The sequence below is a fragment of the Nestor notabilis genome, unplaced genomic scaffold, assembly GCF_000696875.1.
Source record: "Nestor notabilis isolate BGI_N333 unplaced genomic scaffold, ASM69687v1 scaffold15913, whole genome shotgun sequence".
Taxonomy (NCBI): Eukaryota; Metazoa; Chordata; class Aves; order Psittaciformes; family Psittacidae; genus Nestor; species Nestor notabilis.
Window position 1 is genome coordinate 1 of NW_009922520.1, and position 14,270 is coordinate 14,270.

The window sequence follows — 14,270 nt, forward strand, 5'->3', positions numbered from 1 at the left end:
ACCTCATCCTCTCCTACAGTGGGCCTAAGGAAAGTTCTACACAGAATTTCAGTAGTAGTTGCGCAAGTGCCTAAAAAGAGGTAATACCTATGTTCCTATCCAGGACTTTGAATTATACATCCCAAAATTCATCCTTTTAATCAAGTGTTACATTGTAATCTCAATTTCATATTCAGCATCCCAAGTCTTTTTATATGCTCTAGTTTCCAAGATAGAGCTATATCCTGTTTTCATTATTTGTAAGTGTATGACCTTAAAATTAGACATAAAAGAAACTGTATTAGGCACACCAAAAGATAACGTATCCCAATAACCTGACTGCAGCAGGAAGTGAGACACAATGATCAGGATGGAAGTTTTCTGCCATGAAAGCTCATCTTTTGCTCTCCAGCTGACCTGTCCTCTGATTTCCACAAATGTGGGAGACTTGACTGCATAACTTACAGTAGTATGAAACTCTGTTCATATTCTACCAAGGCAGAAGAAACCCAGGACCCTAAATGAATGCTCAGGGTGAAGTAAGAACACACAACTTTCTGTTGTGTGTTTGCACAGAAGGGCAAACACACAGCTTTGTAGTACTCTCCAAACTGCCACTTGTTTTTAGCTCAGGGAGTTGAAAATTGAATGAGATACATATGTTTTTACTGATCTTCAGTGAAAACTTTTAACTTTCACAGTAGAATTCTTTCACTACTAGTTCTACTAGTCTGTTACCTCACTTGAAGAACCAGGTCCTTTTTTATATTTTCAACCTGAATCCTATTATACCTCATTATTATAAGAGATTATATTTGTATTTAAAGAGATACGGGACAGTGAATCCCTGTCTGTTGTGCTCAGTGCCGTCCCTGACACTGTAGACCTCTATCATACCCTTTCAGGCATCCCTCTTCTAGACTGAAAATATTTGGATTATCTTTGCCGCTCTTTGATAGTTTTCCAGTGCTATAGTAACCTTACTGAAACTGGGGCTGCAGAACTGCGTGAAGTTTTTAAGCTATATGTGAGCCATGGATTTCTTCTGTGGTACACTGACATTGTCTGTTCGCTATTTTTTCCTAATATTCCATTATCTTTTTTATTTCCATCTACCCTAACCTCAAGATATCATTTCTAGTTTTTAATGGACAACTGAAAAACTAATTTAATCTATAAGTTAGGATTATTTTTTCTGATGTGGATCATTTCTCATGTGCTGTTTTATTGCTCTCTTAGTCTTAGTAAGTTCTTCAGCAGTTTGTCACAACCGGCCCTGAATCGTAACATCACTAAACTTGATCACATAACCAGTCTTTCACTTTTTCAGGGTGTTTATAAGTATGTTGAATTGTGTAACTTCAAAATAGATCTGTGGAACTCCACTAACTGATATGGCTTTATTGAATTGACTTTTTGCTCCTAGCCTCAGTTTCTTATTCTTTAGTCATTCTTTTCAATCCATGCAATGACTTTTCCTCTTAAATTGTGGCTTAGTTTCCTTAAAAGCTATCAGGGAGGGACTTTGTAAAAATCCTTATGTATACCTATCAACTAGGTTGGTAGATTTTGAAAGGATCTGATAACAGATCCATGGTGACTCTCATATTGTTTCAAGAGTATCATATTTAGACAGATGTCTGCTCATTCTTTATTGCAGTCTACCAATTTGTCCAGCACAGATATTTGGCTAAAAGGCCTTGGATAGCCCTTGAACTCTTATTCAAAGTTGACATCACATTTTTAGTTTCTCAGGGCATTGGCAACAGGGCAATTTGAAGCGAAATGATAAATGCCACTTTTCCTGAATCAACTGTTTCACCATTTCCTTTATAAGTCAGTTGAATACTGTCTAATAATGGCAGTTTGTTACTCCACACAATGTCAGATTTCTTTAATAAAAATTTCCTGCAGTGGCTTCAGTTTCAGCAAAATCCTCTGAAATGTCCCCAATAGAAGATACACATTGGAATCACTTTGGTTTCCTCCAGAGTGAATACCAATGCAAAGAATGCAGGTAGCTTCTCTGAAATGTTTGTATATTCACTGTCTGTTCTTTTGCTATCTGCAAACACTCTTATAAAACTCACAATAGTTGACTGCCTAATTTACTACTCTGTTCACAGCAAGCCGTACTAGTCATTTGTCACACTGTGCTATTCTTTCTCCAATCTTTATGCCATTTCCAGACATTATCACAGAATCATAGAATAGTTTGCGTTGGAAGGGACCCAAAGTATCATCTAGTCCCAACCCCCTGCCATGGACAGGGATACCTTCCACTAGAGAAGGTTGCTCAAAGCTGCATCCTCCTGGCCTTGAGCGCTTCCACATGCGGGGCAGCCACAGCTTCTCTTGGGCAACCTGTGCCAGTGTCTCACCACCCTCATAGTGAAGAACTTCTCCCTAATATCTAATCTAAATCTCCCCTCTGTCATCTTAAAGCCAGTAATTCTATTTCTTACTATGTCTGCATTAAGTAACACCATAGAATTGAAATAATCTAACATGTTTCTTCTTTAGTAGTAGTTTAACTAGTGCTGGTAGAATAGACTACATTTTGTATTAAATGCGTTTTCCTCATTTGTTTATTATTTGCTTTATTTTAGGGAGGTAATCCAACAGCCACTGTGATTGCATTGTGTTCAATGAAAGATTTCAATCTGGCTCAAGAAACTTGTCAGATGGCCATCAGAGACATTGGATGTCTTGAAGTGTTAATTAATTTGCTTGATACAGAAGAAATTAAATGTCAGGTAAGTAGCTTTGTCAAATAGAGCAATGAATATGTCTTTCTATTAGAATATTTTTTCAATTTCCAAAGTTATATGGTATAAAGAAAATGCATTTCTTTTCTCATTTCTGCATTTTTTGGATTTGAAGGATTTTTTAGGAAAAAAAATCTGTTTCTTTTACTTTGTTTCCTTCTTCTAACTCAATTTTATAGATAAAATGTTTTAGATAGCCCATAATTTTAAATAACTTTTCTGTTTATATATACTTAAATAATAATTAACTTGTTATCTTCCATTATTTAGATTGGTTCATTAAAAATCCTCAAGGAAATTAGTCAAAATACACTGATCAGACATGCAATTGCAGATCTTGGGGGCTTAGAGATCATGGTGAAAATACTGGACTCCCTGGACAGAGAACTAAAATGTTTGGCAGCTGAAACAATTGCTAATGTTGCTAGATTTAAACGAGCACAAAGAACAGTTAGGCAGCATGGAGGAATCAAGAGACTGGTAAGCAGACATTAAAATTTATATCCTTTTCATATGAATGTTTTTGTCCAAAAAATGTGTAGCGTTATATACATGGTTCTTGTGGTAGTCTTTACCGTGATTAAAAAGGAGTATAATATCAAACTTCCCTGTAGATAATTAACAAATTAACAAATTTTTTTTTTAGGTTGGGCTGTTGGACTGTGATGCAGTGGGTTCAACCAGTCTAACACCATACCAAGCAAAAGATACTGAAATGGCACGTTGTGGGGCTTTGGCACTCTGGAGCTGCAGCAAAAGCACCAAAAATAAAGAAGCAATCCGTAAAGCTGGTGGCATTCCATTATTAGCTAGATGGCTCAAATGTTCACATGCAAGCATCTTAACTCCAGTAGTGGGGACGCTACAAGAATGCGCCTCAACAGTAAGTAAACACATGGAGTTAAGTTATTTCTAATCATTAAACCAGTTGGCTACTAAAAGGAAGCATTGCATTTGACTGTCACTTAAACCAGGGCCATTACCCATCTGGAAGCTGATGCTTTGTGTGGCCAAAGTGTTTTGAGAAAGTCACAGCTTGTAATGAAGTAAAAACCACATCTTTTTTTATTTAAAAGATGAGGAGTGCTTTGTGAAAGAAAATATATGGAAATGAAATCCTTAATCAGCTTTATTTTTCTTATCTCTTTTTTTTTTTTCATCATACTTGACAAGTTTGGCAACTTAAGATGCTATATTCTGGTTAATCAGTACATTTAAATTCCGCAAAGCTAACCTGCAGGTGTGGCCAGGAACATCCAGTGCAGTGCAGGACAGTGTGGTTTACAGTATCCTTGTGAATTGAGTAAGACGATGTCTGACCAATTGCAAAAAGAAGAAAGGAATATACGTGATTTTTCTACAGATTTCCTTGGCAGGTTTCACAGCTTTGAGTATATTCACTTTGTAGATTTGAATACAATTATTTTGTACCATTGCCAAGTAAGATGAGTGGTTATTTTTCTATTTGTGGAATCTTACTTGACATTAAGGTAAAAAATATACATAAGTTCTCTGTGAATTTGAAACATGGAAGACATGATTTTTCAAAAGATTTTACATTATAAAACACTTTGTATTTTCAATATTAGCTTCTTGAAACTGTGCAGGTTTGTGCATGTTCCAGGAGACAGCAACCTGGCAGATTTTATTTTCAGTAAGTCTGTATTGAGAAGGAGAAGTTTTTGAGATTTCTTATTTGGCTGAATTTAGAAATAACACTAAATGCATCTCTTACACAGATGTTTTCCCTCTCTTAAATAATGGTCCTCTGTTACAATGACTATGGGTTAAAATCTGGAAGAAAAGATCACAAAAAAAAATTAAGAACAGGTTTTTCTAACCTTGTTCTAGGAATAGATCTGTTGTTGAAGTGAGTGCGTACTTCATAATCCCATTCTGAAGCATCTTTTTCTTCTTTGGCTCTGAGCAGGGAGTCTGGACACCTTTCAGAATATTCTGTATTCTGTTTAAGCCAGGTGGCTACAAAATCAGCATTGCAGCACCTGGTTTTAAATGTGATTTTGAAGAGCACTGCAGAGAATTTATGTATTTGATTAACTTAGAGAAGAGAATAGTTATTTTCAAGGCAATGCAGATGACTTGTACTTAAAATATAGTACAAGGCTTCTCAAAATCAAAGCCTACAATTGTAGCACTGTATTATTACTGTGACTGGTATTATTAACTGTTAATATACAGGATTTATAAGATGCAGTTTATCTTTTTAGCCAAGTTACAGACTTGCAATAAAGACAGAAGGAATGATTGAGTACCTTGTGAAAAATCTGAGTAGTGAACATGAGGAGCTTCAGATGCATTGTGCAAGTGCCATATTTAAGGTAATTGTGTTGTTAAAATCGATAGATCAGTACCAGGATTAGCCCTTTGTTTTCATGTGGTTGTCAGTTTTAATATTTCTAGTTTTACTATTTCTCTAATGTGTTTACAAAAATGTTGATGGTCTTTGGATAATTCATATGAGAATATTTTAGCTGTGTGTTTAATATTGCAATTAAGTTCCTATTTGCTTTTCTTGTGTGCAAGCCCTAAATTGCACAGGTAGCAATGGAGAGAGGTAGAACATACAGTGCAAAGAGCTGCTTTAGTTTTTTGTGGGATTTTTGCTCACAAAGAGGACAATGTGACAGTATAAGCACTGCTGCATATACAAGAGCAGTTACCATCAAACTCTTAGTCAGTTGTTAGCGTATTCAGACACTTTAATATAATGTTTTCTTCTGTATTAGCTTTTACTAGTTACAACATAATACACCTAGCTTTTGAAGAAATAATTTTACCCATTTCACATTGTATATATATTTAATTTTTCTTGTATAGTGTGCAGAAGATAAAGAAACACGTGACCTGGTTAGACAGCATGGAGGTCTACAGCCACTATCTGTTCTGCTTGCTAACTCTGAAAACAAACAACTTTTAGCAGCTGTGACAGGAGCAATTTGGAAATGTGCAATCAGTGAAGAAAATGTGGCAAAGTGAGAATTTAATTTTACATTATCATGTTTTGATTTTATGGGCCTCTATTGTTTTCAAAATTGTTATGTCATTACTCTTCAAAAAAGTACTTTAGAATACGTTGGGCTTTCATCTCTGGTTTCATAGTGCCACCTGAGCTCATCAGAGTATGGTGGAGAGAGCATTAAGTTCCTAGAATCTTAAGAGTCAATGGGGACAATTGGTGCCTCTAAAAAATAGTTAAGATATAGGACATTGAGTACTAGCAGGTACTAAATGGAGGTGTACTAGCACATGCTAAATGTTTAATACATAGGGGCATCTGATATCCCCACTCCTCTCTGTAGTTTACAAACCAGAATCACTGCTGCATGATAGAGTAGTTAGCACACTTAGAGTTCATGTTTTATGCCAAGACAGAGAGAACAAATTATCTCATTCTAGGGTAGATATCTAATACATGTTAGGTTCACCTACTTTAGAAATATATACTGGAATCTAAGATAACGGAATCTAAGATAATTAGGCCAGACTCCTCTCTCCTTGACTACAGAAGGGGCTCAGAAAAGTATCTCAAGCTGTACACCCAACTTGCAAATGAGTGGAATTAATTGATGAGAGTCCTACAGTAGGTACCTAAACCTCTCAGCATCAGGGTCCTGAGTGGTTATCTGAGAATGTGACAGCAGGAGTTACCACCCTCCACCTTTCATGGAACAGCTTAATGATTGGGAATGCTCAATCTTCACATCTGAAATTAATGTATCATATTCATTCACCATACCTCAAAGAAAAAAAGCCTGCTTCACTGGAGTATATGCTAGATTGCCTACTGAAGTTGTGCTGCTTGGTGCAGAGGAATGTAAGATTCATAGGCTGGAATGAGTATCAGTAAAAGGTAACCTCTTCCTGCAGCCCTGATTTAGGTGTACTATGCTGGACTAGCAGATATGGTAGATAACTGATGGATAAAAATCTCAAAGAATCTAGTAATAAGGGTTTATAGTCTGGCTTTTTACTGTCCTAAATGAGTTCCCAAGCTGTTGGTTTACAAAGCTATGGTCTTTACATACTCTGCTTCTGTGCTTTTTGCATTCTTGATTGTACAGTAACCTGTCTTTTCAGAATGGTATATCCTTTTTTGTGGGCTTTGAGTGTCTGCACAAGAGACATCCAGGTTGTGAATCAGTGAGTGATGAGATGGACTGAATGGCTTCATCTATACTAGTAAACTGAACTGGGCCAAACCTTTAGGGTTAAGGCACTATGTTATGATTCTCCATACTGTTTAACTTTTTATCACAGTCCCTTGCACAGTTTGGCTGGTGTCAGCAAGTGCTCTCCCAGACAGTGCCCAGACACTCTTTGGGAACTGTTCAGACAACAGATTGTTTCCATTAGGCAGAATGGGTGAGGCCACCCTGAATTGTGAGGGTAAGAGATTTTAGTCATATGGATGCTGTGTTGTGCTCATTTTCCTCAGGGCTAGAGAATGAGCTCTCGCCTGTTTTATTTATTATACTAATAAATAGCTGTAGCAAATAATTCTGCCAAATGCAAATAGATTTTTTCTGAGCTACTCACACATCCTTGGCAAGTGCTTGATGCTCCACAAAGGTTACTAGCCAGGCACAGCTCCAGGCTTGAGCTGAATTAGTGTATCATGTAGTTCTGAGTCTGAAGCAGTAAACCCTATCCACTCGCGATGGGAGGGCACTGCAGAACAGGGAGGGAGAATAATATGAAAACACGTAAGTAGATCTAGAGGGATGAGCTTGAGTCTGCATGAAGCTAGGACTGTCGAACCCTGCTGGTTCCTGCACGTATCTTCAAACTACTCCACAGTATTTCCTATACCTGAAGTACATTGCTGAGATGTGCTGACTCAGCAGTGAGCTGGTACAGGTGCCTGGGACTGACTAGCTCAGGTTCCAGTTTGCAAGCAAGCAGCCGTACTGCTTCTGGACACAAGATGGCCCGAGCCAACAGCTCTGTCAGAGCATAGCCTGCCCATTGCAGAGCCAGCTCATACCATTCCATCTGTAAAGCAGCTGATGTGTAACACAGATAAAGTAGCCAGAGAAAAACAGGGTATTTTTTTAAATCGTTTGCTTGCTTTGCTGCTCTTTTTCATGCTGTTGATGTTTTCTCTTTGAAAATTAGAGATATTTCCAAATTATAGCAAACAGAAAAATTTTCTCGTTAAGCAAAGACTTGAATGATGAAAAATGAAAGTTTCTTATTCCTCAGTTACTTCAATTGTTATACTGATAAACCAGCTTGGAAAGATTAACTTTTATTGACGCAGTTCTAGTTCTGCCATCAAAATACAAAAAATACTATACCTTCTGTATGAAAGAAAAGCCACATGTACAACTGATTGTTCGGGCTGCTCAGCATGGAGAAGAGAAGGCTGTGTGGTGACCTCATTAGCAGCCTTCCAATATCAGAAGGGGGCCTACAAGGATGCCAGAGAGGAACTCTTCATCAGGGACTGTAGCAATAGGACAAGGGGTAATGGGCTCAAACTAAAACAGGGGAAGTTTAGATTAGATATAAGGAAGAAGTTCTTTACTGTGGGGGTGGTGAGGCACTGGAACAGGTTGCCCAAGGAAGTGGTAAATGCTTCCCTGGCAGTGTTCAAGGCCAGGTTGGACAGAGCCTTGGACGACATGGTTTAGTGAGTGGTGTTGTCCCTGCCCATGGAACTAGATGATCTTAAGGTCCTTTCCGACCCTAACTATTCTATGATTCCAGGGTTACTGCTGAGCAGTGCTTACACAGGGTTGAGTCCTTTTCTGCTTCTCACTCTAACCCACCAGTGAGTAGTCTGGGTGTGCACAAGAAGTTGTGAAGGGACACAGCCAGGACAACTGACTTCAACTGACCAAAGGGTTATCTCATACCATATAAAGCTGGGGGAATAAAAAGGAAGGGTGGGATATTCAGAGCGATGGTTTGTCTTCCTAAGGAACCATGACTCGTGATGGAGCCCTACTTTTCTAGAGATGACTGAACACCTGACTGCAATGGAAGTAGTGAATTAATTCCTTATTTTGCTTTCGTGCACAGCTTTTGCTTTATCTAATACACTGTCTTTATTTCAACCCATGAGTTTTCTCACTTTTACCCTTCTGATTTTCTCTCTATCTCATTTGGGGGCAAGAAAGCAAACAGCTGTATGGTGCTTAGTTGCCAGCTGGGTTTAAACCATGACAGTGTCACACTTCCAAGACCTGAAATGGTTTATCTGTATTGTGGTTTCTTCAACAAGCTAATTTACATACAGAAATTAAACATTGTGCTTCAATTATAATGATACTTTAATTATAAAATTAAACTTACAACAGTAACATACTGAAAATAACAACTTTGGTTTTATTGCTGTTTTTTAGATTTCGGGAATATAAAGTCGTAGAAACTTTGGTAGGACTGCTTACTGATCAGCCTGAAGAAGTCCTCATAAATATCGTTGGAGCACTGGGAGAATGTTGCCAGGAGACAGTAAATCGAAGTACTATCCGTAGATGTGGGGGAATACCACCTCTAGTGAAGTTACTTACTGGAACTAATCAGGCACTACTTGTGAATGTCACCAAAACAGTGGGAGCTTGTGCAACAGAACCTGAAACTATGATGTAAGCCATTCATATTCATAGCATTCTAAATTTTGAAGGAAAAAAGTAATGTAGTAATTCTAACTCAAATATAGTCATCCTAATCTGACTTAAAAGGATGCTTTACTTCTTGTTTTCCACAGGGATGTGTGGGTTAGTTACATTCTACTGTAAAATGTGCTATATATTAAATAATAATAATAAAGGAAATATATAGAATGTAAAGCTTTAGCATTTTGTGGAAAATCAGATAAACCTTTAGTAAACTGATTTGTCTTAAAGTTAAAATTCAAAATCAGAGAGCACCATTTTAAAGTGCTATATGATAGGTACCTGTTTTGCCCTGTCCTTTTACATCTGTTCTCACATCATAAATAATAGCCTAAATTAGAGAAAGCAATTCTAAAAGGAAATGTGCACATTTGCTGTCATGAAAAATACTTCTAAAAATTTTAACGTAGAGAATTATTTGTATTTTATCTATTTTTTCCCTTTCTATCATTCCTTTTATGAACTCAGACTTTCTTTGGACTCTTTTCTCCCCTCTTATTGCTTTGCAAAACCAAAGAAAAAGAATTCCTTTTTACTGAGAAAGTTGGTGCTTTCTTTGATTTTTGTGATGTAGATTTGTGCAAATGAAAAAGATCCTTGAGTTTTATGATAGTTTCAGATAAATGCTGAGGTTGGCATTTGCTGTGCTCTACTGTTCCCTTACAGGGATGTTTACATCAAAATTCTTGGCATATTTCCCTCCCCATACATAAGGAAGGTCAGAAAGAGAGTTTTATTAAGCTCCTCCTGTTCTGATTTGCATAATTCACTTGATATTCATATAGCAGTGCAGGGAATTCCTTTCCTGAATAGGGCTTTTGTTTTCATGCTTTGGCTGTCACCCAGTGGCAAAAGGCTAGATGGTACACAACTGTAAACATGGGTTGTGTGAACAGTTAGCCATGTAGCATGAAAATATAAATAGATGAAATCACTTTCATGACATACCTTACTAAAAATCAGCCTTTGGAGTAATATGTTAACCTTACAGAATTAGTGTTGTAAACCAACTGAGAAATTTGAATGCCAATAAATACAAATTTATAAGTCTCAGAGATACTCCAATACTCAGGAATATCACTTGTAGCTGTATGTATGTGTATGTGTGTATATGTATGTGAGTATGGATACCTTCATACTGGAATGTGGTCAGTATAAGCACAAAAAATAACACATGTTGCTGCTAAAATTGTGATAGAACAAAGTCCATCTTGTTTTTAAGAAGGAAAGAGTACAGGTTGTTTGAATCAAAATTTTACAGAGTTTGCAAAGAGTGGACAAAGGAATCAAATGTCGAATTTGGTTCATCTGTAAAAATTTCTCTTTTGAAGATTCTCAACTTTTAAAATGTTTTTAAAAATATTTTAAAACATTGGCAAGTAAGCAAGATCTTGGACCAAGAGGAGAATATACTTTCTACTACTACAGAAAAACTGTTATACAAAAATTATTATTGCTAGCAAGACTGTGACATGTACCTGGGGGAATGGTTGGACTTGCTGATCTTAAAGGTCATTTCCAACCTGGTTGATTCTATGATACTATTGTGCTAGTTAGACTTGTAGTAATAGAAGAGATAATGCTGCTATCTTTTCCCAAGGCATGTTTCATCCAGGTGTGGATCAGATTGATACCAATCCAGCAAAATATTTAAAAACAATGCTTAGTTAAAACATTTGACACCAGCACATTGACACCGGACACTTCTTGCTTGGTTGAGTGCTCTGCCTCTCACAGAGTTAAGAGCACTTCACACACACACACCCCCCCCCCCAAAAAAGGGACATCCATTCCTCTCCCTTCTCCTCCTCTCAGATCAGTACAACAGGAATTGAAATAGTAGCTCCTCATCCAAACTACTCTCCTTTTTGGGAAGAGTAAGTGACCAAAGACATGAAAATACATAGGCTGTTTTACGGAATTTACAGAATTGGGGACTAAAACAATAAGTAGACTTGTTAGAAGCTACTGTGGAGTTCATTCTCTTTCTGTAAACATTTTTTGGAGTTCTTAAGCAAAAGAACAGACCTTAACAAGGATGTGGAGATGTGCCAAGGTTGTCTTCCAGAACGAAGCAAAGCCAAGCCACTTGTAGCCTTGAAGTATATACATGATACTTAATGATGAGCGATGAGAACTTCCCTTTGCAGGTTGGTATTTTGCTGTTTCTGGTCTTCCTGGTTCATCTGGCTGGAGGCCTATTACATTACTTATTTCATAATCAGTTATTCCTCTGAATGGCTTGAAGGGTTCTAGATAAGTTGTTGTCTACTATTAGCTTTTCTCCTGACAAATTTGGCTGATGGGTCTGGAGGCTTGTTTTCTTTGTCATCTGTTACAGACAAGCGCTGTTTAAAGAGTTACTTTTTTAATTTGGCACTACAGAAATTCTGAAAACTATGATGATTTTTCTGGATTCTGCTATCATTGACTTTCATATGTACTAGAAGCACAGAACAAAGCAGGAAAATCTAAAGAGAGTATCAAGCCCTTGTAAGGATTGAGAATTTTCAGATATTTTCTTATATTTTATTAGCTGTGTGTTTAACAAAGTGTGGCTTAGAGACTAAATATTCAGTTGAGCAGCCTTCTATTTTGAATGTTGTTATACTTGCAGCAGTAGCTATGTGGAAACCATTCAGACCGAGACTGGTGCTCATGTAGTTTCTGTGAATGATTCAAGGGTATGTAAGGAAGACGATGGGATTAATATAAGAAATAAAATAATAATATGGGTTATATAAAAATGAAGAACATTCTACGAAGCAGTGCAGTTAACTTCTGAGGGAAATATTGTATGTTTATCATATGTTCCATGGAGGAAGACTGCACTGACAAAGAGGTACTAGAAGGTCAGCAAAGGTGGATCTACAGCTTCTATATGGCTTTTACATATTTTGTCTCTGCCATGTTTACAAGTTGACATTTTAACTTCTACAACTACTGTGGAAGTAGTTGCAGAAGTAGAAGGTACAATAATGTTACATTTCTGCACTAAGCCTTTCCTTTAAGGCAACATCAAGCCATTAAATGGTTCTTTTTGACTCTATTGAGCTATATAAATTAAAGAACAGCATCCAGCTTCTCTCACAGCAAAAGATAAGTCAACTTATCTTACAAAAAGCATAACTATGTGACTGAACTTCCTTACTGTTATGTGGACAGCATGAAGCTGTTCTCCATATTCAAGTTGGCTGCACAGCCACTGGCAGAGATGCTGCTGCGTACATCTTTTATCTTTTTTAAAAGATGTATTGCTTTTGAGGAACTTTTTACATTACTCATTTTCTCTTACTAAAAACAGAGGACTAGTGCTTATTCTTTAACTGCCACTAGATTATCATTTGCTCTTTTAATTTTGAAAATCCATAGACTTCATCTCTAGCATTCAAAACTGAGGGTTTGGAATCTTAAAAACTAAAATGTACAATTATTTTAGCCAAACAGATGGAGTTTGAGTCATTGGTATATAATACTATTTATCAAAGCAGTCCACAGTAACTAGTGAAAGTTTTAAGAAACATGCTAAATTGTGGTTTCGAAAAAGACGAGATTACATTCTGCCAGAATTAAACCCTGTAATCTTACAGTGAGCACAATACAGAGTCAGTATAACTTTGTTTATTTACATTTGTATTTGTGGTCTATATTGGCAGGCAATTAAACTAGAGTTCTCAAAAGTTCTGGCAAATAACACTGTAACAGAGAAAGATGATAGCTATGACAAACAGATGTCTAGGCTGTGTGTATGTATGTGTGTTTAAGAAATTCATGTTGAAGTTTCTACTGGAAATGTTCAATATTAAGTTTGAATTTGAGAGATCAGTACTATTTCAGATTAACAGCATTGCTAGTTTCAGATATGTAAAAAAGACCAAACTAAATTTCTAAAATTGTGACCCATGTCTTGCACAGAGATCTCATGGTGTTCACTGATGTCATGATACCAAAGTTCTTAAATAAAATGAACTGAAGAGTCTTTATTAAACAACTGTTGATTGTAAACAGCCAACGAAAGTTATTAGAAAAAATACCTTGTTAAATTATCTGCACTAGGTCAAATAGCAAGTACTAATTCACTGTAACCTAGACATTACAGAACTCTCTAAATGGGTTTTATTGCATTGGTATTATTTGCCTATGAGACGTATTCTATGTACACTTTAGATCAGCTGTTCTGTGTGGATACCAGGAAGATATTTTGCTCATACATCTTCTAGTTACCTTTTTTGTAGAAGTGATGTCACCTGCATACCCCTTCACCTGTGCTCTAATCATATCTGACCAGCACAGGAGTGTGTGATAGGAGCATCCCTTCACTCCAGCTGTTTCTAACTGCCAATACAACTACTTTTGGTTATTTTGAAGGAGAATAATCTGTACCTTGTTCTAAATATATCAATGATCAAATAAGAACAGTCTATGACGAGGCACAGAGCTTTGAATCAGAAGAGGCCAGCTGGCCTTCTTGGTCGAGGCCTATTGGGAGATGCCTCTGTTACGTTAAGGTATAGAGCCACAAGAGTTCAGAATCTGGCTTCTTGCTTCTGAACTCTGCATATTTAAGTGTTGTTATGTTACTTATAGTGAAGCACCAGACAGCAATTACATATGATAAAGTTTTTATTTCTACTTTAGATGACTTTCATGTCTGTTAGGATTTTGACTACTGATAGTGTTCTGCACATTAGATACATTACATACATACAATTCAGCTATTCGGTAAAGCAGTTAAATATTTGAACTTTATAAAATGAACTAAATATCGTATTATTTCAGCTTATATGAGATTCCCTTCAGCTTTCAAAGAAAAAGTTCTATATCTTTATTAAAAGACCTGTCCTTTAACAGCCCTGTGAGTGATTGCTTAATGCTGATTTAA

At 36.8% G+C, this 14,270-nt stretch overlaps 1 protein-coding gene across 1 annotated transcript in view; it reads left to right on the forward strand.

Moving 5' to 3' along the window:
• The first annotated feature begins 2,594 nt into the window (after nt 1-2,594).
• ARMC4 (armadillo repeat containing 4) overlaps nt 2,595-14,270 on the forward strand; it is a 48,776-nt gene continuing 37,100 nt past the window's right edge. The window contains exons 1-6 of the mRNA XM_010011657.1: nt 2,595-2,735; nt 3,018-3,227; nt 3,394-3,630; nt 4,976-5,086; nt 5,586-5,740; nt 9,116-9,358. Of these exons, the coding sequence (XP_010009959.1) occupies nt 2,628-2,735; nt 3,018-3,227; nt 3,394-3,630; nt 4,976-5,086; nt 5,586-5,740; nt 9,116-9,358 (1,064 nt within the window). The 5' untranslated portion in view covers nt 2,595-2,627. The remainder of the gene's footprint in view (nt 2,736-3,017; nt 3,228-3,393; nt 3,631-4,975; nt 5,087-5,585; nt 5,741-9,115; nt 9,359-14,270) is intronic.